Source organism: Macaca fascicularis, chromosome X (genome assembly GCF_037993035.2).
Source record: "Macaca fascicularis isolate 582-1 chromosome X, T2T-MFA8v1.1".
Taxonomy (NCBI): Eukaryota; Metazoa; Chordata; class Mammalia; order Primates; family Cercopithecidae; genus Macaca; species Macaca fascicularis.
This window is the reverse complement of record NC_088395.1, coordinates 43,810,722-43,837,897: the sequence shown is the minus strand read 5'-3', so window position 1 is coordinate 43,837,897 and position 27,176 is coordinate 43,810,722. Positions and strand designations below refer to the sequence as shown.

General features: G+C 41.0%; 1 protein-coding gene across 3 annotated transcripts in view; it reads left to right on the top strand.

Annotated features, from left to right (window-relative positions):
- Positions 1-14,327, top strand: part of MAOB (monoamine oxidase B) — a 124,844-nt gene extending 110,517 nt beyond the window's left edge. For all 3 annotated transcript variants that reach the window (XM_005593344.5, XM_045383826.3, XM_045383827.3), the window contains 5 exons: positions 1,262-1,319; positions 5,603-5,700; positions 11,509-11,620; positions 12,215-12,277; positions 13,326-14,327. In XM_005593344.5, the coding sequence (XP_005593401.3) occupies positions 1,262-1,319; positions 5,603-5,700; positions 11,509-11,620; positions 12,215-12,277; positions 13,326-13,478 (484 nt within the window). In that variant the 3' untranslated portion in view covers positions 13,479-14,327. The remainder of the gene's footprint in view (positions 1-1,261; positions 1,320-5,602; positions 5,701-11,508; positions 11,621-12,214; positions 12,278-13,325) is intronic.
- Positions 14,328-27,176: the final 12,849 nt, after the last annotated feature.

Here is a 27,176-nt window from a genome sequence, read left to right as displayed (position 1 = left end):
TTGTGAAAGAGATAAACCAGGTAGAAAAATTACTGTGTTGTGGGGAAGTCTGCTGTACATAGTACATGAATGATGCATAACAATTACGGATTATAGATACAAAGGGACTAATTTCTCTGGAGGTGGCACTTTCTTCTTGCAATTAGTGTTCACCACTGCCAATTATTTATTCCCACACCACTGCTAATAACGTATTTACCAGGAAAGAGCTCCTGAATTATATTATGATGCATGCTTTCCGATTCCATCAGGGTTCTCCTCCATGACCAGTGTTACCTCTGCACATGGCCAGGGCTGTAGCGGTCTGCCTGGTCCTCTTCCCTAGAAATATCCCCCATATTCATAAGATCATGAAGGTAGGATGTTTTGTCTGATTGGCTCACTGCTGGGTTTCCAATGCCTGGAACAAATCTTTTCGCACTTTGCCTTTTGATCCTGTTTATGGCTTATTCATTTTATACTATAATAAAATTTTATCTTTTTATGTAGTTAAATTTATCCATTTTAAAACCATGGTTTCTGAGTATCTATCACGCATAGAAAAGACTTTCTCATTCCAAGATAATTTTTTTAGAAATCACCCATTCTTCCATTCGTTTTATGGTTTTACCTGTTATATATAAATCTTTGATCCTTCTGAAATATACTTTGGTGTAAGAAAATAATGTAAGCATCCAACTTTATTTCTTTCATGGGCAGCTGTTTGTCCCAGTGCCATTTCATTGAAAAATATCTTTTCCCCGTGGGCTTAAAATGTCCACCTTTATGAATTCGAAATTTCCTTATATATTTGGTTCTACTTCTGTACTTATTTCTTTGCTGTTTCTAGCCATTCCTCTGCTTGCAGCAAATTACTTGATTTGTATAAAAACAAAGAAAAAGACAGAAAGAGAGAGAAGGAAGAGAGGGAAGGAGAAGAACTTAGTCATTTTCATAAACATTTGTTTCATAAACATTTTGTTCATAAACAAAAGGGCTCCTGGATTTAAAATAATAAAATAATACCGTAATTCAGGCAATGCATCACTTTACTTTCTTGAAGACTTACCAGCAATCCTGTGTGATTAATATTTGTGACCTCAAAGATTTAAGACATCTGAAATGGAACAAAATGCCTTGTTTTGAAAAATTAAAATGAAATGTTGGAGTGGAATCAATGGCTCGTGGAGTCTTTTTTATGAGGGGATAAATGCCTCTTTCCCACTTTTTCTTTCCTTCCCTTCTTTCCTTTATTTTCACTTTTGCCTCTTCTCGTTCACAGGTTGAAGAAACTTTGTGAACTCTATGCCAAGGTTCTGGGTTCCCCAGAAGCTCTGGAGGTAAGGCTGCTTCCCAACCCTATACTAAGGGTGAGAGATCTTTCTTTGTCCCCAAGGGGCTAGCAGGGATAGGTTGATGCAAGTTGGGGTCCTGAAGTTCATGTTTTTCCCAATATATTTGGAGAGGCATCTACACAGGACTGGTCAATTTACAAGTGGTTCCAGAGAGTGTGGGTCCTGGCTGTGCTGGTGGCAGGTCAGGGACCTTGCAACATGCTATGGTTTAGGTGGTGCTACATTGTCCCTGAATTCAGAGTTTCTTCTTGGAAGAGGGCATTGGGTCACTCTGCTTCCAGTTCTGTTAGGAGGGTAAAAGAGGGGAGCTTCTACTACCCATAGGAAGATCCTAGATCCTGGCAGCCAGGATGAGGATGAAAAGGGCTTTTTCCCCCTCTTTGGTGATCTTGTAAAAAGGGCAGAGTCTCACTCCTGTACACAAACCTATACCTACCCCATCCCCCACAGTTAAAAAATAAGATTACCTGCCCCTACTCCTGCATGGCCCCTTTTCTGCCTTGTTTTACCCTTGAACATGAGAGATGTAAAGAAGACAGGCTGGCTGGCTGTCTGCCAGTTGAGTTTTCTAGACACCTTTGGAAGTAGCCTGAAAAAACGGTGATCTTCAAATGAATCAAATAGAACTCTAAGGTGGTTAAAGGTGGGATGGGGGCAGGGTAGGGGGCATTTGGTGACAGTCAGAGGGCCCAAAGTACTCATAACAATTACCCATAATCACCTCCCTCATCAATATTTAAAATGATGAATTGGCATTCTCATGACATTCATCAGACTATTAAGTTTTTAATATTTTGACATAGACTATACCACCTTTTGAAAGTGATTATTAAATCCAGTTATCTGTGAAGCATTTGAAGACAATAGAGACCAATGTACAAATGAGAAGTTAATGCATGAAAAAAGTCTAATGAGGAGGCTGAGAATGTTTAACTTGTTAAGCCTCTTAAATCCAAATCTCTGTAGTATATACCATAATCTAGTTGAGCAGCTACATGACTTAGCCCTATTACTCTAACACTTACTTTGCTTAGCTTTGGAGTGACTTGCTTCCTCCTGGTCAAGTTGTTGTGTCTTTCAAATTTGTCATTTTTGTTCACTATTTTAAAGCAAAATTCTCTCCCTCCCTCCTTGCCCCACCATTGCAGATCTTCTGTACTTGATACAGGCGAAACACATGCTCTTGATGTTTCTTGGAATTGTTTCTCAGCAAATAAACTAGAACAATTAGGGGAAACAATATGAATGAGGAATATGCTTTGCTTTTTTGTTGTTGTTGTTGTTTTGTTTTTTTGCTTTCATATACCATTTAGCAAGTTTAAATATAGGCATAGCCTCCAGGCTCAAGGATACTGAGTAAAGTATCAAAACAAAAAATACAGTATATACTCACCAGGAAAAGCACTTAACATCTGTTAATAATTATTAGTTTTCTGTTTAAAAATGCCATTCAATGGTAGAGATTTGGAGAATAAAGAGTGTGGAGTTGATTTAAAAAAAAAAAAAAAAAAAAAAAAAAGCCATTCAAGAGATTTCACCCTGGTAGATATTCAAACTTTTTGAAGTTGCATTCTGAGACACTCCCAGGCTAGAGCAGTTTGTTAATTGAAGTTCCTCCAACAACTCGTGAGATGGGAGTTTGGGGAACTTCAGTTGGAGAGGAAAGCGTTTGTCCTCATATTTTGAAAAAGGCTGATCATTTTTCATTTGAGAAAGTCCCTTTTCCTAATAAGGGTGTGGATGATTAATTCCTGATGATAAAAATAAGTTGGTCCTGTTCTTGTTTGCTCTTGGCATGGAGAGGGCCGCTTGTTTAATTTTTGCTTTGGTGTCTATTTTGTGGAAGGAAGAAATTCCTGGGAACAAGACACAGTGAAAGATAAAGTCCACCCTTTCTTCTCATTGGTTGCAGACAGCCAGGGAAGCTTGCTTAGGAGGTGGATGTAGCCGTCAGGTGCTACGGGGTGTAGTATGGTGATACCACAGAAGACCTGGAGCCACTTAACCCATCAGGCGGAACCTCATAATCATGCTTTGTAAATAGGATGCTTTACAAATGACTGTCCGAAGTCAGCTGTGTGATTGCAATTATTTTAAACAAAATATTTTTCAAAATCTCTCTTTAAAACAAACATTGTTGGCCGGGCGCAGTGGCTGAAGCCTGTAATCCCAGCACTTTGGGAGGCTGAGGCGGGCGGATCACGAGGTCAGGAGATCCAGACCATCCTGGCTAACACAGTGAAACCCCATCTCTACTAAAAAATACAAAAAACTAGCCGGGCGAGGTAGCGGGCGCCTGTAGTCCCAGCTACTCGGGAGGCTGAGGCAGGAGAATGGCGTAAACCTGGGAGGCGGAGCTTGCAGTGAGCTGAGATCCGGCCATTGCACTTCAGCCTGGGTGACAGAGCAAGACTCCGTCTCAAAAAAAAAAAAAAAAAAATTTCTCCCATTCTGTAGGTTGCCTGTTCACTCTGACGGTAGTTTCTTTTGCTGTGCAGAAGCTCTTTAGTTTAATTAGATCCCATTTGTCAATTTTGGCTTTTGCTGCCGTTGCTTTTGGTGTTTCAGACATGAAGTCTTTGCCCATGCCTATGTCCTGAATGGTACTACCTAGGTTTTCCTCTAGGGTTTTTAACGTATTAGGTCTAATATTTAAGTCTCTAATCCATCTTGAATTAATTTTCATATAAGGAGTAAGGAAAGGATCCAGTTTCAGCTTTCTACTTATGGCTAGCCAATTTTCCCAGCACCATTTATTAAATAGGGAATCCTTTCCCCATTTCTTGTTTCTCTCAGGTTTGTCAAAGATCAAATGGCTGTAGATGTGTGGTATTATTTCTGAGGACTCAGTTCTGTTCCATTGGTCTATATCTCTGTTTTGGTACCAGTACCATGCTGTTTTGGTTACTGTAGCCTTGTAGTATAGTTTGAAGTCAGGTAGCATGATGCCTCCAGCTTTGTTCTTTTGACCTAGGAATGCCTTGGAGATGCGGGCTCTTTTTTGGTTCCATATGAACTTTAAAGCAGTTTTTTCCAATTCTGTGAAGAAACTCATTGGTAGCTTGATGGGGATGGCATTGAAAATCATGCTGCTATAAAGACACACGCACACGTATGTTTACTGCGGCACTATTCACAATAGCAAAGACTTGGAATCAACCCAAATGTCCATCAGTGACAGACTGGATTAAGAAAATGTGGCACATATACACCATGGAATACTATGCAGCCATAAAAAAGGATGAGTTTGTGTCCTTTGTAGGGACATGGATGCAGCTGGAAACCATCATTCTTAGCAAACTATCACAAGAACAGAAAACCAAACACCGCATGTTCTCACTCATAGGTGGGAACTGAACAATGAGATCACTTGGACTCAGGAAGGGGAACATCACACACCGGGGCCTATCATGGGGAGGGGGGAGGGGGGAGGGATTGCATTGGGAGTTATACCTGATGTAAATGACGAGTTGATGGGTGCAGCACAGCAACATGGCACAAGTATACATATGTAACAAACCTGCACGTTATGCACATGTACCCTACAACTTAAAGTATAATAATAATAATAAATTAATTAATTAATTTTAAAAAATTGTTTTCTTAAAACTTGCTACGTTGATTTTATCTTTTTGAAGTAATGCTTAATGATAAAGCTTCTGTTTGGTTACTTTAAAAAAGCATTTGAACTTTACAAAGTCTTGGCCAGTTTTGCCTGTTCATGGCAAAAACAAGTTTTTCAGACCAATGGTCGTTTACAAATACCACCATCAACAGAAGTGCTTGCCTGCCACAAAAATGTAAGTTTGTCTGTTCAGCTTCCCTCAAGAAAGCTCACCTCCACCAAAACATCAACCTGATAATCCTTTTTCTTCAACAGACATATTTTTCTGCCCTTTTTTCCTATCCACCCACCCCAGTAAACATAAATCCTTTTAAAAACTTTTCTTGAAACCTTCAGGCACTAAAACTTTTTAATAGGTAAGACCAAAGTAAAAATGGAATTAGACTATTGCAATTTATGAACAATACTTAAGATATGAAGAAACTAAATGAAAAAAAATATCTAAAATCTGAATTTCTTAGAAGCTTATTACCTATGACATTTACCTACCCAAAGACATATCTTTTAAAACATCAGGATAATGCAACTCTATTTCCGAAATACATTGGTTTGACAATACAAAGCCTACTAAACTGTTCGATTTATTCCAGGTTAGATAGCTTTCTCTGTGTCTCCTTCAAGTTTTTGTCGCTCTGTCTTGCAGCCAGTGCATTATGAAGAAAAGAACTGGTGTGAGGAGCAGTACTCCGGGGGCTGCTACACAACTTACTTCCCCCCTGGGATCCTGACTCAATATGGAAGGTAGAGTAAAAGCGTGCTAAGCTGTGACTGAAATCCCCTGCACCTGAATCCAAACCCTAAATAGGTTCAGGTAGCTCTTCTCCCTTGTTTCTCATAAATACAAAAAAAAAAAAAAAAAATACCCCAATTTCCTTTGTATCTTATGAATGAAATTGTGTATCTTATGAATGAAATCATGTATCTTATGAATGAAATCATTATAATTATACATACACCATGGTGCTACTTTTCAATTTTAATTTTTCTGGAAGGGCAATTCCAATCAATATAACCATAGAAGGTTTCAGCATGAGAATAGCATTTTACCCCATTCTTCACGATGTGGTTATTATACATTGCATGCCTGTATCAAAACACATCATGTAACCCATAAATATATACACCTACTGTGTACCTATAAAAATTAAAAATCAAAAAAGAGTAGCATTTTAGGAAGTCCAAGGGTTCACCCACAGTCTCAGAAGAAGTGTCCTTATACTGAGTTAGGACTCAGTAAAACTTCCTCAAATGCCACTGTACAACTGCCAACATGGGGACAAAATTATAAAAACAAAATGAGTTCTAGACTGGGCATGAAGAGACTTTGGTCCCAGCTCTGATTCTACCAATAACCAGCTTTGTCATGCCAAACAGGTCACTTCTCCTTTCTGAACCTCACTTTCTTAGCAAGTGAATGGGAAAGGACAAAATGATGTACAGTGAGCAATAATCAGTATGCTCAAGAAAGTATGAATTTTTATTTTTTTATCCTAGTCCTTAGATGCTGGAAAGTGTGAGTTATTTTTTAACATCCTTATTGAGACATAATTCACATACCATACAATTCACCTATTCAAAATGGTGCACAGTTCAATGGCTTTTAGCATTCACAGTATTATACATACAAGTATGTTGTTGTTTAATTTATTTGATGACAATAAATGAACTAATAATATAGCAGTGATTTTTATGACAATCATAGTATTACTAAACCAAGCAATAATTTAATGCCAAAAGCTTAATCTAAACAGAATGAGAAATGTAAACTAGTGAGTCAAAGACTGTTGAAAGTATGTGGCAAACAGAGGAAATGGCTAATCAATCTGTCCATGAAAACTGGTCAAATAAGGATTAAAACCTGCTTATCAGAAGATAAGGTCAAATAAGGATTAAAACCTATTTATCAGAAGATACATAATAACTTTGGTTGGCACTTTCTTTACCTGCTTGAAGATGGCAAAATATTATCCAAGAGAACATTATGGGGCCAAAGGGCAGCACCTGATAAGCTGCTGGGTCTTTAAGTTAATTTTTAGATATGTTGACTGTATTAGTCCGTTTTCATGCTGCCGATAAAGACATACCTGAGATGGGCAATTTACAAAAGAAAGAGGTTTATTGGACTTACAGTTCCACACGGCTGGGGAAGCTTCACAATCATGGCGAAAGGCAAGGAGGAGCAAGTCAGATCTTATGTCGAAGGCAGCAGGCAAGGAGAGAGCTTGTGCAAAGAAACTCCCATTTTTAAAACCATCAGATCTTGTGAGATCCATTCATTATCACGAGAACAGCACAGGAAAGACCCGCGCCCATGATTCACTCATCCCCCAACGGGTCCCTCCCACAACACGTGGGAATTATGGGAGCTACAATATGAGATTTGGGTGGGGACACAGAGCCAAACCGTATCACTGAGCGTAGAATATGTCAATGGTATTTGTTTCAGTCTGCGTTTATTGGCTAAGTGCCAACCATTTGCCAAGCACTGTGCTGAAAACTTCAATACCAAGGACACCCTCCCTGCTGAGAAGGAGCTGACAGTGTTGAAGGCTAGGGTGGGGATGGGGAGAGGACATGACATCAAAAATTGACTCTACAGTACTGACATATGTCCCTGGGAGGGAATAAGGATAAAAGAGGGCACTACTGTATCACCACTCAGAATGTTAACACTGAGGTAAATGCTGTAATACAGGGGCATAGAGATACCACTGGGAAACACTGAGGCACAGGCTAGCCTTACTTAGAGAAATCTGAGAAGGCTTCATAATGCACATACCACCTGAGGGTTGTAGGAGGCAGAGAAAGGCTATTGGGGATGCAGTCTATGCAGATGGCATGGTATGAGGAAAATGCTAGGATCCTACAGGTTTCTGGAAGGTCTGGGGAAGAACTTTGCATGGATGGTGCATTAGCCCATTCTTGCATTGCTTAAAATAAAGACCTGAGTCTGGGGAACTTATAAAGAAAAAAGGTTTAATTGGCTCACAGTTCTGCAGGCTATACAAGCATGGTGCTGGCATCTGCTCAGTTTCTGGTGAAGCCTCAGGGAGCTCACAATCATGACAGAAGGCAAAGTGAGAACAGGCAAGTTACACGGCGAAAGCAGGAACAAGGAAGTGTGGTAGGGAGAGGTGCCATACACTCTTATGTGACCAGATCTTGTGAGAACTCACTATCATGAAGAAGACACCAAGCCATGAGGGATCCGCCCCCATGATCCAAACACCTCCCACCAGGCCCCACCTCAAGCACTGGGAGTTACAATTCTACATGAGATTTGGGTGGGGACAAATGTCAAAATTATATCAGATGGGCTATGGGTGATATTAAGGACAGAATGGAGAATCAGACTAAAGGGGGAGGAAGGACCCTTTGCCCTATATGACACATTCAGGAATACAAAACTTGATATTTCAACAGAGAACAGCTGTCACTGCATTACTTTTGTTTTTGGCTTTGTTTTAAATCAGAAGTGTGATATGATTAGATTTATGACCACAGAGTGGTGAGTTTTATGCTCAATTTCATAAAGAGTGTCAGGAAAATACCTTTTGGTTTGGGGAGCAAAGAGGACACTTACCTGGACTGGCCTGATCCTGACCACGTGAGAGAAGCAAGATAAATCCCATCGTATCTGGCACTGGGGGTGATACAGTAATGCCTTCTTTTATCTTTATTCCTTCCCAGGGATATGTGTAAGGCTTCCTATAACTACCTTCAATTTGTAGGGTAGACTCTAAGGCACAATTTAGCTTAACATAACTCCCAGCTTGAACAGAGACTACCTGCCCAGACAACTTCTCTTGACTCTTCAGGGCCATGGCATTTAAGATATTGCAATAAGTTTTATATTCAGAGCCCTGGAAGTTCACAGTACATGTTCTAAAGGAAGAGAGAAGACAGAATTAACAGTACAACTTGGTAAAGAACTAAATGTACATTTCTCAAGAAATTTTTCTTCTGGATAGAGTGAAAAAATGATTGTCGTGATTATGCAGTAAAACTCATAAGCCACAAGAAATATATGTGGAGCTGTACTTTGTGATGTCCTATAATCTTTTGTAAATATATACTGTCTGTTCACGCACCTGCAAAAGAAGGGGCAAGTGTTTTTCTTACCTGGTTGTTGGACATTTTTTTCCCCAAAGGAACATAATTTCCAAATGACAAGTGGAGGGAAGCTATCTCTTTGTTTAAAATTAATTCTTGGTTTTTACATTTTCTGATTGATAGTATGATTAGTTCTCTAAGCCTTTGTTCTTTCTTCTAATATTTCATTCTTAGGGTCTAGCCAGGCCTCCCAGAGGTCTCCAACTGGGGTTAGTTTTCTTCATTGGAAAAAAAGTAAACATGTAGTGAAAAATGACATTGTTTAATCAACATGGGGAAAGTCAATCCACCTTCTCTTGCAGGAAGGGTTCCTTCCTGAATACCCTTAGACTCTCTATAATTACAGATTCATTTCATGTGTTGTCATCAATATACTAATACAGATGTTCCTCAAAATATGATGTGGTTATATCCCAATAAACCCACCACAAATTGAAAATATTTTAAGTGGAAAATGCACTTAATACACCTAACCTACCAAATATCATAGTTTAGCTTAGCTACCTTAAACGTGCTCAGAACACTTATATTAGCCTACAGTTGGGCAAAATAATCTAACAGAAAGCGTATTTTATAATAGAGGGTTGGATATCTCATGTCAAGTTTTAAATACGGTATTGAAAGTGACAGACAGAATGGTTATATGGGTACTTGAAGTATGATTTCTACTGAATGTGTATTGCTTTAACACCATCATAAAGTTAAAACTTATAAGTCGGAGACCATCTGTATTCTATATAATATCTCTCCTTGTATTTTCTTCTCCTCTTTTTGATGACTGCAGTCAGAGCAGGTGAAAGAAAACCCACCAATGCAAGCCAGCTCATTTGGTTTTCTAATAAAAGGCCCAGTGGTGTACAGTGTTGACTAAGATGGAGCATGGGTGTTAGCTCTTGACATCGCTTATCAGATATAAGAGAATCCTGAGACAGAATGAATAATGGCGTGTTGATGGTGCTTTCCTTATGGTATTTTTGTCAGAGCAACAATGAACTGCCCCTCTTACAGGCCATGTGCTATGACATTTCAGTCCCTCATATAGCATGTGGGCACTCTACTAGCTATTAAATATTATAGGGTGATGTTACACCAGGCAAAGAATATAAAATGAAAACAGAGACTTTGACATTTAGTAGACATGGTTCAAATCCTGGCTTTGCTATTTTCTAGGAGTGTGGCTCTTGGCATATCACTGAACATTTCTCCAAGCCTCAGTTTCCTCATGTGTAAAATTAGATAATGATAATTTTAATTGATAATAGTAGCTATGTCACAGAGTTATTTAAAAGATTGAAGAAGTAATGCAATAGAGAGAGGAAGTGTAACTAAGTGGTTAAGACTGTAGGTTCCAGAGTCAGATTGCCTGTGTTCAAATATCAACTCTGCTACTTGCTAGCTGTGACCGAGAGCAAATTACTTTGTCTTTGTTGCTGGTTAGGTTCCAGAAAGCAGACCCTGAAACAACGGTTAGCAGACAGGATATATATTAAGGCATGCCCTTAGGATTGGCAGCTGTGGAAGGGAGAAGGAAGCAGGAGTGGGCATAGGGAGAACTTGGGCTGCAATGCAGTTCTAGAGAAGGCCTCAGCTGACCCCAGAGGGAGTTCCAGAACTAGAATGGCCCTTCAGAGTGGGTGGTCTCAAGTTGGAGCTTGGGAATCAGGTATTTACAGCCTATGGTGATCAGTCACTGGATGCAACTGCTACTGGAAGGAGGCATGACCTAGGTGACATAGTTTTTTTTAGCAGAGACAATCTCCAAAGAGGGCTGACATCAGTAGGCCCTCTTCTGGCAGCACTCCCAGCAGCTGGGAATAAGTCTTTCATTCTTGAAGGGGGCCTGCGTGGTTCATCACAATGTCCACCACAGTCTACCTCTATATTCTCATCTGCAAAATGGGGATAATAATAGTACCGACTTCACCAGTACAGGCAAGTGTTCAAGGAATAGTAGTCATGGAGCCATAGTCAGACTCTCAGATTTGTTAAATTTTACTGATGGAAAGGGTCTTAGAAATCAGTGGACCATTCGCTTTAAGAGGCAAGGAAGCCAGAGCACAGTGAGAGGAAGTGATTTGCCAAGTTCACTAGTGGAATAACCACAGAGCCAGTGAGCCGTAAAGGGAGCCATGTGACTGGGCTTATACAGTCCCTCACTTCATGTTGGTGAAGCAGATACATAATTTATGTCCATTAATGTCAGCTCCTTCACCTGCAACTCTTGGTGCAGGAATGAACTTTGGCTTTTATTCCATTTTGTTTGTGACAAGGATCATGCAAGAGCTGGAGGAACCACATAAACGTTATTCCAAAATTGCCAATGTCCTTCTTGATTGTTTAGAATCTGAGGAAGCTGACCAGCGTTGGTCTTTATGGGAAAGCTTTTCTCTGACTCTCTGAGACTGACCACTTTTGCCTCTTTGCTTTTATTCCAAGGGTTCTACGCCAGCCAGTGGACAGGATTTACTTTGCAGGCACCGAGACTGCCACACACTGGAGCGGCTACATGGAGGGGGCTGTAGAGGCCGGGGAGAGAGCGGCCCGAGAGGTAGAGTCTGGGGTCACAGATTATGGGGAAGGAGGCAACTCATGGTCCGGACATGTGGGTCAAAGATATCTGAGAGCCTGGAGACCAACTCTCAAGTAACCCTCATATTAAGACCCATAAAGTACCATTTTAACTATTGTCTCGGGTGAAGTGAATACCTTAGCCCGAAGTAATAATGAAAATACCTAACGTGTCACCCAAGGTAAAAAGAACCCATGGGACAAATGATTAACCTGACTATACTTGAAATATAACCTAGGTCTGATATTCTAGAACCAAACATGCTTCTATTAGGACTCAAAATTCAATTCATTTCACAGGAAACATTTTCTGACAGTTCCTCTGATCTCATCTCTATCTGAGGTGTGTTCACAACTATTAAAATTTATGGTAAGCCTAATGATTGGAACCTCTTATACCACAGGAGAAAGACCTTTTGGTGCCACTTAAAGGTTGAGTGGAGTGTTCTGGCCTTTACCTTGGTGTTTTTGATGGATATCTCAAGAGACAGTTACTTAGTCCTTTATTTAGGGAGCAGATTAGAAGAAAGATGATGTCACTTTTGCTATTTGCCAATGTGTTCTTTTGTTTCAGATCCTGCATGCCATGGGGAAGATTCCAGAGGATGAAGTCTGGCAGTCAGAACCAGAGTCTGTGGTAGGCTGTTTTATTTCATGAAATTAGATATCTTTTCTCCAAAACCCATCATTTGCAAGAAGAGCACACTTGTATATATTCACATACCTTTTCCTAAGTGAGTCAACTAAGTGATTTACCTAATTGATCTCAACATGAATATTTAAATAAGTATCATGGGTTAGGGCAGAGGTGAGAGATTTAGATGAACTTTGATAAATTTGTAGCTGCCACATTCATTACAGATTATTAGGAAAAAATATTTTTTGATGAGGAGGGAGACATTTCTCAGAGACTTCTAAAAATAATAACTCAATAAATGCCAGTCGAATAAATGCTAGCCTGGTGATTCTCAACAAGAGGTAGGAAAAGAAAGGAAAGTGTGTTAGCATCTCCTGTCCAGGGACAAACAGAGGGAATGAAATGGAGAATATTTATGTTAAAATTTTGTTTTTAATATACTCATAATTTTTGTAAAAAAATCCTAGGAAGTTTTCCTGGCTGGAAGGAGGGATGCATAGAGGTTAGAGTGAAAACACACTTTAGAGGACAAGGTCACAAAAGTCAGAATTATTGCTCTATCCTTTTAAGTGTGAAGTCAAAGAGAATAGGCCTGCCACTCCAAAGTCATTCTCTTGGTGCTTCTGCCAGGGATGGTATTGTGGGCTGTGAGGACCACTGATTCATTTACTAACAAGTGTTTATGGCACACGTGTTCTGCATCAGCCATTGTGGCAAAGACACAGCAGCATTTTTTGTGGAGCTCAACATCTGGTGGAGAATGCAGATGATAACCAAAAAGTACAGAATAGTGAAGAAGACATGCTGAGAAAAAAATGCAAAAGGAAAACGTCATCCTAGGCTGGGGGCTCAGAAAAGAAAGCCCCCCTGAGGAAGTGAAGGGTCCAGTGAGGAAGACAGAGTAAACAGTATAAGCAGAGGGAACATCGTGTTTAATGGTCTAGAGGTTGGCAAGAATGGATCACGTTCAGAGAGCTGGAGGAAGTACAGACTTTCTGGAATAAAGTGCACAAGCCCTGTACTAATATCCAATGTTTTCTGAACCCAGGACGTCCCTGCGCTGCCCATCACCACGACCTTCTTGGAGAGATATTTGCCCTCCGTGCCAGGCCTGCTCAGGCTGATTGGATTGACCACCATTTTTTCAGCAACGGCTCTTGGCTTCCTGGCCCACAAAAGGGGGCTACTCATGCGAGTCTAAAGAGAGAAGGTGTCTGCAATCACACTCTCTTCTTACTGTATTTGGAGTATGGGTTTGGGGAAAGAGTTGCAGTAAAGTTCTATGAAGACAAATAATGTGGAGTGAGGCAGGGAGCGTGAAGATAAGTCCAACTCTGACTGTAAAATACATGGTATCTCTTTGTCCATTGTGGCCACTACTTAGTGTCCCTCACCTGGCTTAGCGTTCTGTTTCAACAGTTTCCAAGTTTATTGCCCTCAGAATCTTTAGAATAGTTAAATAGGCTTGTTCAAGGTCCTTGCTGCCCCACAACACACCTTGCCCATGCACAAGCAATGAGTTTTTTCCTATCACTGTGACTTTGTGCTTGTTCTTCCTCTTACCTGTAATAGCCTCACCTTCCCAAGTTCTTTGCATTTGTCCTTAGAATACTGTATTGTTACAGCTGAAAGACATTAAAGACCATTTAGTCCTCACCTGTTTTAGAGTTGAGCAAACTGAAGCCGACAGGGGTGGAACTTAATTACCTAAGAGCTGCAATAAGCCACTGGTATCTCGGGGACTAGAACACAAATCCAACGCCTTTCCCACCTCCCTGGATGTATTCCCCAATTATCCTCCTTCACTCCCTGTTATTGTCACTGATGGTGTCCCCTTGTGTGGATTTACTTTGTGCTAAGTTGTCTTACACTACTCAAATGCTACTCAGTATATAGCCTTAAGTCTTACTGTTTTGTGCAGTGTCTCCAGCTGATTTTAGCTTTTTGGATGGTAGAAATTTTATCTCTTCTTCCTTTTGTATCCTCCATTGTATCTTCATACAAAGAACAGTACACATTTGGGTAATTAAAAATAAAAGTTGATTGACCATATCTGCTGTCTTTTCTTTTGGATAATGACTTTCAAGCTTTGAACAGATCAAATCAAGATCCAGTATTAGGTAAATAATTGTGACTTTAAAGCAGTTAGTCAAAATTTCCTTGAAGCCTGGATGCCGCATGCATTCTGATTGCATGATCTATCATGGTGGCATATGTGTGAGCATGTTGAAAATGATTTATAATGATATGGTAAGAATGCTAAAAGACACAGTTCCTTGCCTTCACTACCCCAAAAAATACCTGTCAAAATAAATGACATATTAATAAGCAAGATGCTTAAACTATTAAGCTAATTATAAAATTTCAGTTGACATTTAATATTCCTTCTTGGTGCAAAGCTTTTTACTAGGTACACTCATTAATTTGAAACTGCAGTTTCACAGTCCATTAAATTTTATTTGGACTATTTTTTAAATGATATCATCATCTCAAAGCACTCATACCTCTCGACTCCCACCGTCAGCTTTCATCGGGATGTCTTTTAAATCCATAAATGGTCATTCTTATACTCTCATTTTAAAAATGAAGCTTATTCTCAGCATAAGTGAAATTGAAGAAATCTCCCAAGATTAATTAATAATAGTATGCAGTTTCTGATTTTACAGTGGCATTAACATGTATGAATTTATGGGAAATTTAGGGACTGTCTTACTCTATTTTGTGTTGCTATAACAAAATGTCACAGACTCAGTAATTTATAGCGAACAGAAATTTATTGACTCATGATCGTGGAAGCTGGGAAGTCCAAGTTCAAGGAACTGGCATCTTGCGAGGGCCTTTTTGCTGTGTGGCAGAAGGCATCACATGGGTGAGAGAGAGCAAGAGAGGGCTAAACTCATCCTTTTATAAGGAATCCACTCCTGTGATAACAAACCCACTGCCACAATAAGAGTATTAACCCATTTATGAAAGTGGTGCCTTCATGACCCAAACATCTTTCATTAGGTCTCAACAAAACCATTGCACTGGGTATCAAAGTTCCAACACATGAAGTTTGGGGGATACATTCGATCCATAGCAGAGACTAAATGGGAAAATTAAAGAACCCACCAAGATTTTCTTTGTAACCACGTTTTTAAATCTCTCTAAAAATGTACATGGCATGGGGTGTCTTCAGCATCTTCTCCAAAAAACTCTCCCTAAAAGTTGATCACATTGTTAGCTCTAATGCATCTGCTAAGAAAGAGTCAAGGGCTGGCCACAGTGGCTCACACCTGTAATCCTAGCACTTTGGGAGGCTGAGGCAGGCAGATCGCTTGAGCTCGGGAGACCAGCCTAGGCAACATGGTGAAATCCCATCTCTATAAAAAATGCAAAAATTAACCAGGCATGGTGGTATGTGCCTGTAGTCCCAGCTACTGGGGAGGCTGAGGCAGGAAATTGAACCTGGGAGGCGGGGGTTGCAGTGAACTGAGATCACACTCCAGCCTGGGTGACAGAGTGAGACTGTCAAAAAAAAAAAAAAAAAAAAGGAATCGCCTTCTCCAAAAATGTCCTAGATCACTCATTCTCCAGCTGAGTGAGGTGCCCCTTTTCTTTGCTTTCCCAATGTCACATACATTGACCTCTTGTTCTGTGCTGACCACATGATATTGCAATTGTGTCATCTTGTTAAGTTACATGATTTGATTGAGGTGCCAAGTTACGTTAAATATCAGTTACCAAGGTGAGTCCTGAGATAGACAAAAATAGAAAACTTCAAAGGAAAGATATTAAAAAAAAAGGTTTTTTTTCTGTTGTAAACCCTCATCAGTTCTGAGAATATAAAAGTAGTGGAGAGGGTTTTCGAAGGGGCAGATTTGTAAAGAGATCTCTTTAGAGAGAGCTGCCATTCTCTGGGTCCAACACAGCACAAAAGGGAGGGATGGGGACGCTGCCTTCTCACTCCGAGTCTAGCGAGAGGAACATCAAGAAAACCCCTTTGAGAGCTTGACACACCTCTGAAGAATCAAAGCCCTCAATTCTGCTCGAGATAGTTTTGACCAGAGAGTTAGGGGCTGCCACAGCAACTGCCGGAAAATATATGCTAAGCAGGGATTAAAATTGTCTACCCAAAGGAGAGGCACTGCCTGTTTTGTGGCAGTCAAGGTAACAGCCAGAGGGAGAGTCTCTGAAAAAAAAAAAACACCCAAAAGTGTCCTCACAAGAAAGAGTTAGTTCTCATAACAGCCAGGTTTGGATCATATAAAACTATCTTATAAGAAGACCAGTCAAGTAGGAGTGTTCAGTAAACCACTTTCCCTCATTTCTTTCCACACCCAACCCAGAAAGTCCCAGAATCCATGGTTTAAGCTAAGCAAGGAAGGAGTACAGAAGGAAAGGAAAAGCTTACCACATGCCCCCTGCAAGACTGCACCGTTTTCCCTGAAGCTGGTCTTAACTGGAAGAGGGGAGAAGACTGAGCTCTAAATCAAGTTCAGAGACTTGATTATTCCACAGTATTGGGCATCCAAATTACTGAATTGAGACTGTGGTTTGTGACTCCAGGAAGTCATAGGATTGTCTCTTATTTAAGAGCAATTGATGATAGAGTCATAGACCTGCCAGGGTTTTCAAATACAAGAAATGGAGAAACTTCTCTCACTGAGCAGGTCTAAATGAACAGTGGAAGACAAAAAATAAAGTGATTTATTTACATCCCATTCAATACGCTGGTATTATTATCATCTATTCTTGAAAGCAGAGATGGTTTTCTATTCATCTTTTCATCCTCCGTATCTCCTGTGGTGCCTAAGCCATCATAATGTCTAAAAAATAATAGATGAATGGATTCTTGTAATTTTTATTTTAATTCTGAATTGACAATCCTGTTATACTTACTCAGCAAACAGAACGCTCCTATGCTGTTTTGTAGAAAGCCAACTTAAATTTTTCGTCATACTCATTTTGAAGCGTCAATTGTCTTCTTTACTATATGTCAGTTGAGATAGCACTAACTGGTTGGATACAGTTTCCTTCTTGGGTAGACTGATGGATCTAAAGCTATGCTTTTCAACCATGAGTGTATAACAAAATGACGGGGGACTTTGGAAAGACCCCTTGTACCTAACTAAACACATGAAGAATTGAATATAGCAGGCTGGTAGGTGGTGAGTGTCTTCACAGACCTTCTCTGTGAAGGTCATAACCAAGCGCTAAGAATTACTGGTTCAAAGATGCAGTAAAGCTTGGAGATCTGGCATTGAGCTTTTTTCACGAGACTGCTGCTCAGCCTCCATTCTCTTTCACTTACCGAGCTATATTGGAGTAAAAAAAAATATGCTAATAACATACTTAGAATAAAAGCAAACAGTGTTGCTCCCTAAAAGTTAAGCATCTGGGCCGGGTGTGGTGGCTCACCCCTGTAATCCTAGCACTTTGGGAGGCCGAGGTAAGCAGACCACTTGAGGTCAGGAGTTCAAGACCAGCCTGGGCAACATGATGAAACCCCGTCTCTGCTAAAAATACAAAAATTAGCCAGGTGTGGTGGTGCGTGCCTATAGTCCCAGCTACTTGGGAAGTTGAGGCAAGAGAATTACTTGGGAGGTGGAGGTCGCAGTTAGCTGAGATCGTGCCACCACACTCCAATCTGGCAACAGAGCAAGACTCCATCTCAAAAAAAATTTAATTTAATTAAATTAAAAGTTAAGCATCAATTTAACAAGTTAAAGAGTGATACATGTTTCCTGGATCACAAGAACTACTTGATTAGAGAAAGACTATCTTGATTGGAAGGCATGGTTGTCTTGAACTGGGTAACCCCCACAAGTAGAGCCTCAAACAAGGGCTTTTATGGAGACCATTCACTCTGGAAAGTGATCCCAGGGAGCAGAACTGTGAAACAAAGAAGGTGGGAGAACCAATCCAAGGGTGTATTATTGAGCTGGTCACTGCTGTGGGATACAGGGACTCAGTCCTTCTGGGGACCCTTTGAGGAGTCTTGCACAATGTACCCTAGAATAGTTAAAGTGTTCCCTGGAATGTTAACTCCCTTGAACTTCCAGGTTTGCCCATGAATTGGAATAGCCACTGGGGAAGGTGCTGATGTCAGCTTGCACATCTGGTTGCCGTGTCAATGGCTAGAGTAAAAAGATGGGCTGAGAGGATACAGTGGTGCCTAAGAGGTGTGATGTATAGGAACCAATATACAACTTAAAAGAATTTTATTGAAAGAAGCACGGTATTTCATTTATTTATTTTTTCTTTAAATTTTTTTTCTTTGTCCAAGGGAGAGACATGTTGAATCTTAGAAAAACAACCTGTTTACGTGACAGTCTCATGGATATTTTAGTTATAAAGAGAACATCTCAATTTGGGATCTTTAAGGCTTTACAGCTGGGATAAATCCCATCTATCGGTAAGGTCTCATGCCAGAAAGATGTCTAGGAAACATTGAATGCTTGCCATGCCTGTGTTCCCTTTTTAAAAGGTGGTCAGAAATGAATCTTTGCAGAAATGTCACCTGGTTTTTTGACCCTACTAACTGGCCACAACTGATTGGACTAGGATTGATTCCTGAGTCAAAGCCCTCTATAGGTGTCCAGTGGTCCATAAGTTGATCTGGCTAAAAGCCTTTCTATGACAGTGGTGAAGACAACGTTGATACAAGGAGAGAGCAGGTTAAGTCACAGGGAATGGGAGAATGAAGCCCAAATCTGAGTGGCGGCTGTGCCATGTGACCTATGGTGGCATCTCCATAGAAATGACCAATGCTCTGGGACATCATGAGATTTGAATGAACCACAGTGGAGCTGATCTCCTCTACTTCCTCACTGCCCCTAGTTTTCCTAAGGAAACAGAGTATACCTAACACAGACATCTTTTCTCTGCCAACAGTCACCTGCCCTCCTGCCTGCTTCCTTTCAAACGTTAACTCTGCTTGTCCCCAGTTACTAGTCCTCTGTCATTGCATACCCTTTAAGATCTTGTCTCCTGGCCAATATGTTAGGATCGCTTTACTTCCTTCTTAGCCTTGGCCTCAAACTAAGAAGGACACGTCTTATACAAAAGCAATGGTAGTTTTCTTACCCACTCCTCATTTCAATAATGGAGTAAATCTTGCAACCAAATAGAATAATCTAGAATGTTCTGGACTCTAGCGGAATGTGTAGAGTTTGTGGAAAAGGGTTCCTCGCTCTTAAAAACAGACACGTGAGAAAACAGACGCATTCTATCTTCCTTGAGATGTTACAAGTATCTGGATGTGACATTTATAATTGCTGCAGCCATCTAATTTTCAGGCCAAGGATGAGGTCCATACACAGAGAAGGTTAAGGCCAAAAACGTTACAAAGAAATCAGACATCAGCCCTGATACACCCTTCTCCCAGCCTATCCAATTTTAGCAAGTCTGGTCATATGAGAAATAAATTCAACCATTTTGAATACAGGCTTTCTGTTACAGTACAGAACATCCTAAAAGACCCACCTCACTTGACACAATTTTAAGACCTTCTTATAAGATTGTCTTTGGATAACAATAATGCTTATTATTAATTATATTATTATAACAACTGTTACTTTTATTAAATATTAATTACAAAATGCTGTACATCATCTTATTTTATCCTGATTCCACTCCCATTATAGGGAAAATCCACCCTGTGAGACACTTAGTGATGTGGAAAGTAGGCTTCTGTGTGGTAAGAGTGAAAGCAGTAGACTATCTAGGAGGCCTGGAAAGTTAGTTGTCCAAGCCAGAGACTCTGGTGGCTTGGTCTAGAGTAATGCAGATACAGATCCATGGAGATCCATGAAGATCCGAGTGGAGGTGTTGAGTAAGCTTTTGGCTATGTATATTAGAGTTCCAGGGAGAGGTTGGGGCTGGTGATATAATTTGGGAAGCTGTGGGATTGAGTGTAAACAGAGCAATAGTTGAAGATGAGCCCTGAGACACCCAACCATTAAATGTGAAACGTTCAATATCTATTTACTCAATTATAAACAGCTGTGATCCCCAACAGACATATATATCTAAGAGCTCTGACAAATTATGTACTCAGATTGCAGTGATTTCACTGTAATCATTCATTATAATCTCCACTATTGCAACTTTTCAGCGATTATAGTAAGCTGATGTAAAAAAGTGAGTAATAATTGTTTTAAAATTTTTAAAAAACATTTCTGTTATATATTTCTGGGGTTTGGACACCTGGTTAAACAATCTGCTACTGTATTTATGTATTTGCTTATTGTCTGCTACTTCCCAGAGAATTTGAGACAACATCCAGCAACACATTTAAATACCAAGTTAACAAAACAAAACAAAAGGAGATGGTGTGTGAGCAGTAAGTGGATGAGCAGGTGGGCACAGGGAAGGCCGACTGCTGTCTAGGTAGGGAATCTGAAGGACTCCAGCAAAGACCCATTGACCAAGACCTGAAAATGTTTTTGTTTCATTTTATCACACTGTCTGAAATGTCACTTCAGAAATCCTCTTAGACTGGGGTCTATCAAAATGCACCTTTGGCCCACCAAATGGATTCCTGGCACGTCTCACTTTAGTGTTAATAAGCTTTACCAAATTGTGGTCAACTCAGGGAAAAGCTCAACTCAGGGAAAAAGTCTACTCCAAAGATGAAATTCTGGGCAACACCAGCACAAGGTGACTTCAGGATGTTGGAAGACTCAATGATTCTTCCTTCCCCATCACCCTCTGAACTCTTCTTTCTGTTGGCCTCCTTAATGTCAGCTCTTCCTCGTGTTTCTCCGTGATTTCCTCTGGAGAGCTTTCAGTGGGTGACTGTCTCCTTTTTCAAGATCCTGCTGATGGTAAGAAGAGGACTCCAAATATGTCCAGTACTTCCCAGGGGTCAGCAGGCGTGCTAAAATGACACTTTTCATAGCTTGACCTCAGAAGGTTGGGTTCCCTATTTGAAACGGCTCTATGAAAAAGTGGATGGGCGAAAAAACTAGAACAAAGATAGGAAAGTGGGGAAGGCTCTGATAATTTCTATAGGCCTTTGGTCCACCCAGCTGACTGTGGCCCAAGAAACTTCCCCTGGGGCTTGTACCTGTGGGAAGTGATACTCCCTCTGCCTTAGGTGTCCTACCCTGTCGTCAGCCTGGAGAATTTCTACATTTCGTCTTTAGCCACTCAGCTCCAGAATTTCCTTCTTTGAGAAGCCAATGAGAGGAGAGTCACCTGGGTCCAGTGAGGCTCTTTCTCTACCCCAACCCATCCAGGCTGGCAGTGCCAAAAACGCCATATGCCCAGCTTAGTAGGTTGAGCCAGATAGGCAGGCAGGGAAGAGCAGCAGGGTCCTAGTGTTGCTGGCAGATTATTCAATCGAGGCTCTGCAGAGGCTAATCCAGGTGGATTCAAGGGCCCAGTATTCAGTAGGCGTGCAAAAAGTCATATTCCACCAGGGAGCAAGACATTAGCAGCACCTGGGTGCCAGTCATATCCCTGCCCCAAAGGGATCTGTGATGAAGACAGGTTAGTTAAGGTGCCCAGTGCAGACCACAGGCCTCGGACTGGATCTCAGATCCCATCCTCTCTCAGAGATGGGTCTGCCTCAGGGTACACGACCAAGGCTCCATGCCCAGTAGCCATTAGCAATTCCTTATCCTCTGCTCCTTATGTGTAGGGTTCTCCTGTCTGAGCCTAAAAGTGTGTCTTTCCTAGATTTCCTGTTATTATCCTCTGCCAACCCATCCCCACCAAGACACCCTGGACCGGTTTGCCTGAAACCCAGACTGAGGATAGCTAAGTCCTTGTGTGGCAAGCCCATCTTCTCCTCTGTTTCCTGACCACTAAGGCTGTCTTTTCCCTTTGCTCACCCTGCCCACCCCACCATATTGAGTCTGTCCCAGGAGAGGGCATTGTGTCATGCATGGGCCCCCTTCTCCCTGTCTCAGAGGGACTGCTGTGCAGAGCCCTCATTTCCCTGGATGCCGATCCATGAAGGATGTGATCTGCTGAGTGCTCAAAAGCACCCACCTGATGCCAAACGACCCTTATATTATACCAATACTGCTTTCTCTCTTTACCTAAGCGGAAATTTTTTACTACAGATTCATGTGTGGGAGTGGGGAGAAGGTTAGCCCAACTCTGAGAAGCCAAGGGCACTATTCCTGGGTACACCCAGTGTCAGTCCTAGCCCTTGGAGTAAGCTGGAGCGAGACTGGATATTTTTTTTCTCTTTTCTGTGCTTGTTAATTTTAATTTGTTAATTTTGCATTTCAGCCAGATACCCAGCTTCCCCTAGAGGCCAGACTTGTCATAAATGATCGGATGAAATAAATAATGAATAAATGCTTCTCTCTTGGATTCCAATTTAAATCGAAGGAGCCCTGGTGAGATCTGAGGACTGGTTCTGTCAATTATTTCCTCCAGACTGACCTTTGGTTACTAATTGGCTCATTTAAATTCATTCTTTTGAGGGCATGTTACAATGGAAGTGAAATAATTAAAGAGCAGAAAACTTGAATTTGTGGATGGATATGTTTGAAGGTATGTCATTACCGTTATGATACTGGGCACCATATGAAATTGTGGTCCTGGGAAATGACAGTGGGTTTTACTTTTTCTCACGCAAGTGATGTCTCATAGTAAAACCTGGATCCTTGATCCCTGCTTGCTTATCTCTCTATCTATACCAAAAATACTGGCATAAGACAGTGCTTGCCTTTTTCACATCACATCACACAGAAAAGAAAAATTGATTGCATTTGTTTTGGCACACTGGGTAAATGGATACAGTTATTGAATGCATGGAAGCTAGTAGCTTAGGGGCTATGGCCACCCAAGTTCCTGTTCCTCTGGCTGGAGAACTGATGGCCTCTACATAGATACCACCCATTTGTGGTGGGGTCTATCATTTGGGGAGACATTAAAGAAGCATTTCAAAAAATACGTAATTTTGAATCTTCATGGAGGGAAAACAAAAGCAGTGATAAGAGCATTCTTTCATATGTTTGTTGGCCATTCGTATATCTTCTTTTGTGAAGTAACTCAGGAATGGAAAACCAAACATCATATGTTCTCACTGATATGCGAGAGCTAAGCTATGAGGACACAAAGGCATAAGAACGATACAATGGACTTTGGCGACTTGGGGAAAGAGTGGGATGGGGGCAAGGGATAAAAGACAACAAATACTGTGCAGTGTATACTGCTTGAGTGATGGGTGCCTCAGCATCTCACAAATCTCCACTAAAGAACTTACTCATGTAACCAAATACCACCTGAACCCGAATCGCTTATGGAAAATACTTTTTTCAAAGCAGTAATAAGAGATTATAATGGAGAATTAATTGTCAGGGAGAGGTTCTCAGGAAATGCATCTCTGAGGAAGTGCTATTTCATCCTTTGGGAAATAACCTAAAGGATTTAGCCAACTGAAGAATGGAGAAAAGAACCTTCCAGAGAGAGGGAACCAAGACAGAAATTAACTGGATATATCTGAGGATTTATGCGAACTAGATGGCTGGAAGGTTCTGAGGGAGAGTGGAGTGACTCGAGGCGAGGGCAGGGAAACAGGCAGAAAAAAGAGCATGCAAGGCCTTGGGAGCCACAGTGCGTCATATCCAAAGTGTATTGAGCAGCTATTGAAGGGGCTTGAGTCTGAACTGACAGGATCAGATTTGCAGTTTTAAAAGATCTACTTGGGCTGCTCAGGTGGTGTAGTGAAAGGAAAACCAGGGCATTTTAGCAAGAGATGGCTAACCAGAGAGAAGTTACTAGTGGAGAAAAGTAATTAGAGATGTATTTTTGAAATAGAAATCATAGTAGACCACAAATGGATCCTTTATTTTTTTAAAGCTATCATTTATTGTTAGTACTGTAACAACTTCACTTATGTGATCCTATTGAATGCTCAGAACAACTGAACAGCTAGCTCCATTTAACAGATAAGAAAATGCATGTTCAATACCAAGATTCAAACCCAGGCCTAGCTGGCTTCAGAAACCTGAGCTTTTAACATTTCCCCTTTCCTACAAAAGAGGGTGGCTTAACAAAGTATCTGTTTCTAAAGACAGTTCTTAGGGCTAAGAAATCAGAACGTGCCTTTAGGAATAATAAGTATTCCTAATTGTGTGTTAAATGTAGGAAGCTGAAACCAACAGACTTTCCTGTCCCTGAGCTAAACAATACTGAACCAGTCAAAATAACTTGGCTACTTGTCCCAGGAAATACTTGCTCCTGGAATACAAAGCTTTGAAGTAACAAAAATAGATTATTTATCAAGACTAACAGCTTGCTCATCAAGACTCGCTTTAAGACACCACTTTACTTTGCCTCCCAATCCACAACTACTCTATCATAAACTTTTCCAATTCCAACCAGTTTTTTGCCTTGCAAGATCTGCCTTAAAAACAACCCCCAAATTGAAAACCCTGTGAACCCTTTCCCAATTTTTCCACTTTGAGACACTAGTAAGACTGTCAATGCGAGATGTTCTCCCTTATGCAGTGTGTCTGATAAACTTAGCTTTTCTTGATTGACATGTTTTCTGATGATCTTTTGGGAAGTCAATGATTGGCAAGTGCCTGGTAGGACACTCTTTCTTTGGGGCTTGGCCACCTAAAGGGATGTCTGAGCAGGTTCATGTGAAAGTCCAGTATTCAGTTGTGTGCAGAGTCTGAAAGAAATTCAGTTATTGGTTTAGAGAATAGAAATTTCTCTTCTGTCGTTTATTAAAGGTACAAAGTTGGAATCTAGTTTTGTGCTTATGTAAGACAAATACATTTGCTTCTCAGGATCCCAGATGCAAGCCTTTTTGTATGTAGAAGACAAAGCTGGATAGAAGCTATATTGGGGTGTGTGTGTGATAGGGAAGAGGATAGGTATTGGTGGAAGCAGGGCAGAGTCCATGTGGTTTTAAATCATTAAAAGTTATAGTTGCTGTTCCAAATTCAGGTACCTGGAACAGCAGGGATTTGAGGAAAGACCAATTGTGGCATTTAACTCTTGGTTTTCAAAAATATTGAGGCCCGTGTGGTAGGCTAGATCATAACCTGGCCAAAGATGTCCACATCCTAATCCTGGGGCCAATGATTATGTTACCTTACATGGCAAAGGGACGTTGCAGATGTGAGTAAGGATTATAAAATAGGGAGAGAACCTTCGTGGGCCCAATGTACTCACAAGGGTTCTCTTAAGAGGGAGATAGGAGGCTCAAAGTGAGAAGCAGATGGTGCATCCATGGAAATAGGAGATTGGAGTGATGCAGCCACAAGCCAAGGAATGCCAGCAGCCTTTAGAAGCAGAAAGAGGCAAGGAATGAGTTCTTCCTTGGAGCATCCAGAAGGAACCATTCCTGCTAACACCTTGATTTTAGCCCTATAAGACTCATTTTGAACTTTTGACTTCCAGAACTGTAAAATAATAAGCTTGTGTTGTTTTAAGCTACTAAGCTTGTGCCAATTTGTTACAGGGGCAATAGGACATTAATACAGAAAACAAAATTAAAATGGCTGATATAGCAAAGGTGGTCAGGCTGCTCGAGAGAGAAGCTGACTTGCCCTCACTCCCTTTGGGCTGTCTGAACTGGCCCCATCTCTCAGCGGACTTACCTTTCAGATGTATCCTCCAACCAGTTCTACATGGTCTAAATATAAGGCCCATCTAATACCAGCTGCCTCGTTGGCCCCATCTAGGGGCCTCATACCTGCATCTTCCATGTTTGCTAGTTGATGTGACAGAATAGTCTACGGTAGCCAGATGGATACACGACACCAGGCAAACAGACCTCCTTTGCTCATTTTCTTAATGTAAATCTAATTCACTGCAAGATGTATTACATATTTAGTGTATGTCTGGCATAGGGTACACAGTTTACCAGCTTAGATGTTGATCTTGCTGAAGACAGAGTTGCCAAGGTTTAGTTCCACTGAAATCCCATCTACTGAACCCACAGGACACTTATGTACCATTCCAGATGCCAGCCACTATTAGGTGTATATTTTCTGAATTTGTACAGCCCCAGATAACCTAGGGTGCTCTGGGGACCTCTAAGTCCCAGACTTAGAGGTCTACACAGTGCCTAAAAGAAACACAATTTTGACGCCCAAAGCTTAAAAGTAATGTAAATATTTACTATACCACACAACTCCTAGCCAAACTTAGGAAGCTTCATCCCTCCCTCCTTCCCTCCCTCCCTCCTTCTTTCCTTCCTTCCTTCCTTCCTTCCTTCCTTCCTTCCTTCCTTCCTTCCTTCCTTCCTTCCTTCCTTCATCTCCTTAGGTTGTCAAAACAGCTTTTGAAAACCCCTTCTTCTCCCATCATTCTCAGCAAACTAACACAGGAACAGAAAACCAAACACTGCATGTTCTCACCCCTAAGTGGGAGTTGAACAATGAGAACACACGGACACAGGGAGGGGAACATCACACACCAGGGCCTGAGGGGGCAAGAGGACGGAGAGCATTAGGACAAATACCTAATGCATGTGGGGCTTAAAACCTAGATGATGGGTTGATGGGTGCAGCAAACAACCATGGCACATGTATACCTATGTAACAAACCTGCATGTTCTGCACATGTATCCCAGAACTTAAAGTAAAATCAAATAAAAAGAGAAAACCCCTTCTTCTCTCCAGCGGCACTCCTCCACAGCCCCAAGTTGCCTTTCTGAAACTGTCTTCTCCCCAGCTCCCTTCTGCTTTCCCCAGCTCCCTTCTCCTGCTTTCCCCAGATTACTTCCCTGCCCTTTCTCAGGTGAAAGCGATTCTACCTGTCTCATCTCCCGCCAATTTTCCCTTCACCCATTACCCAGATGCACACAACAGAGGCGGAAAAACCAAGAAGTTCTAACAAAAAACCTTCCTGAGAGATTAGGGCAGAGGAAAGGCTGCAAATATTAGATATCAATATTGATCCGTGTCACAACTGAAAACAAAGTAAGAGAGTGCAG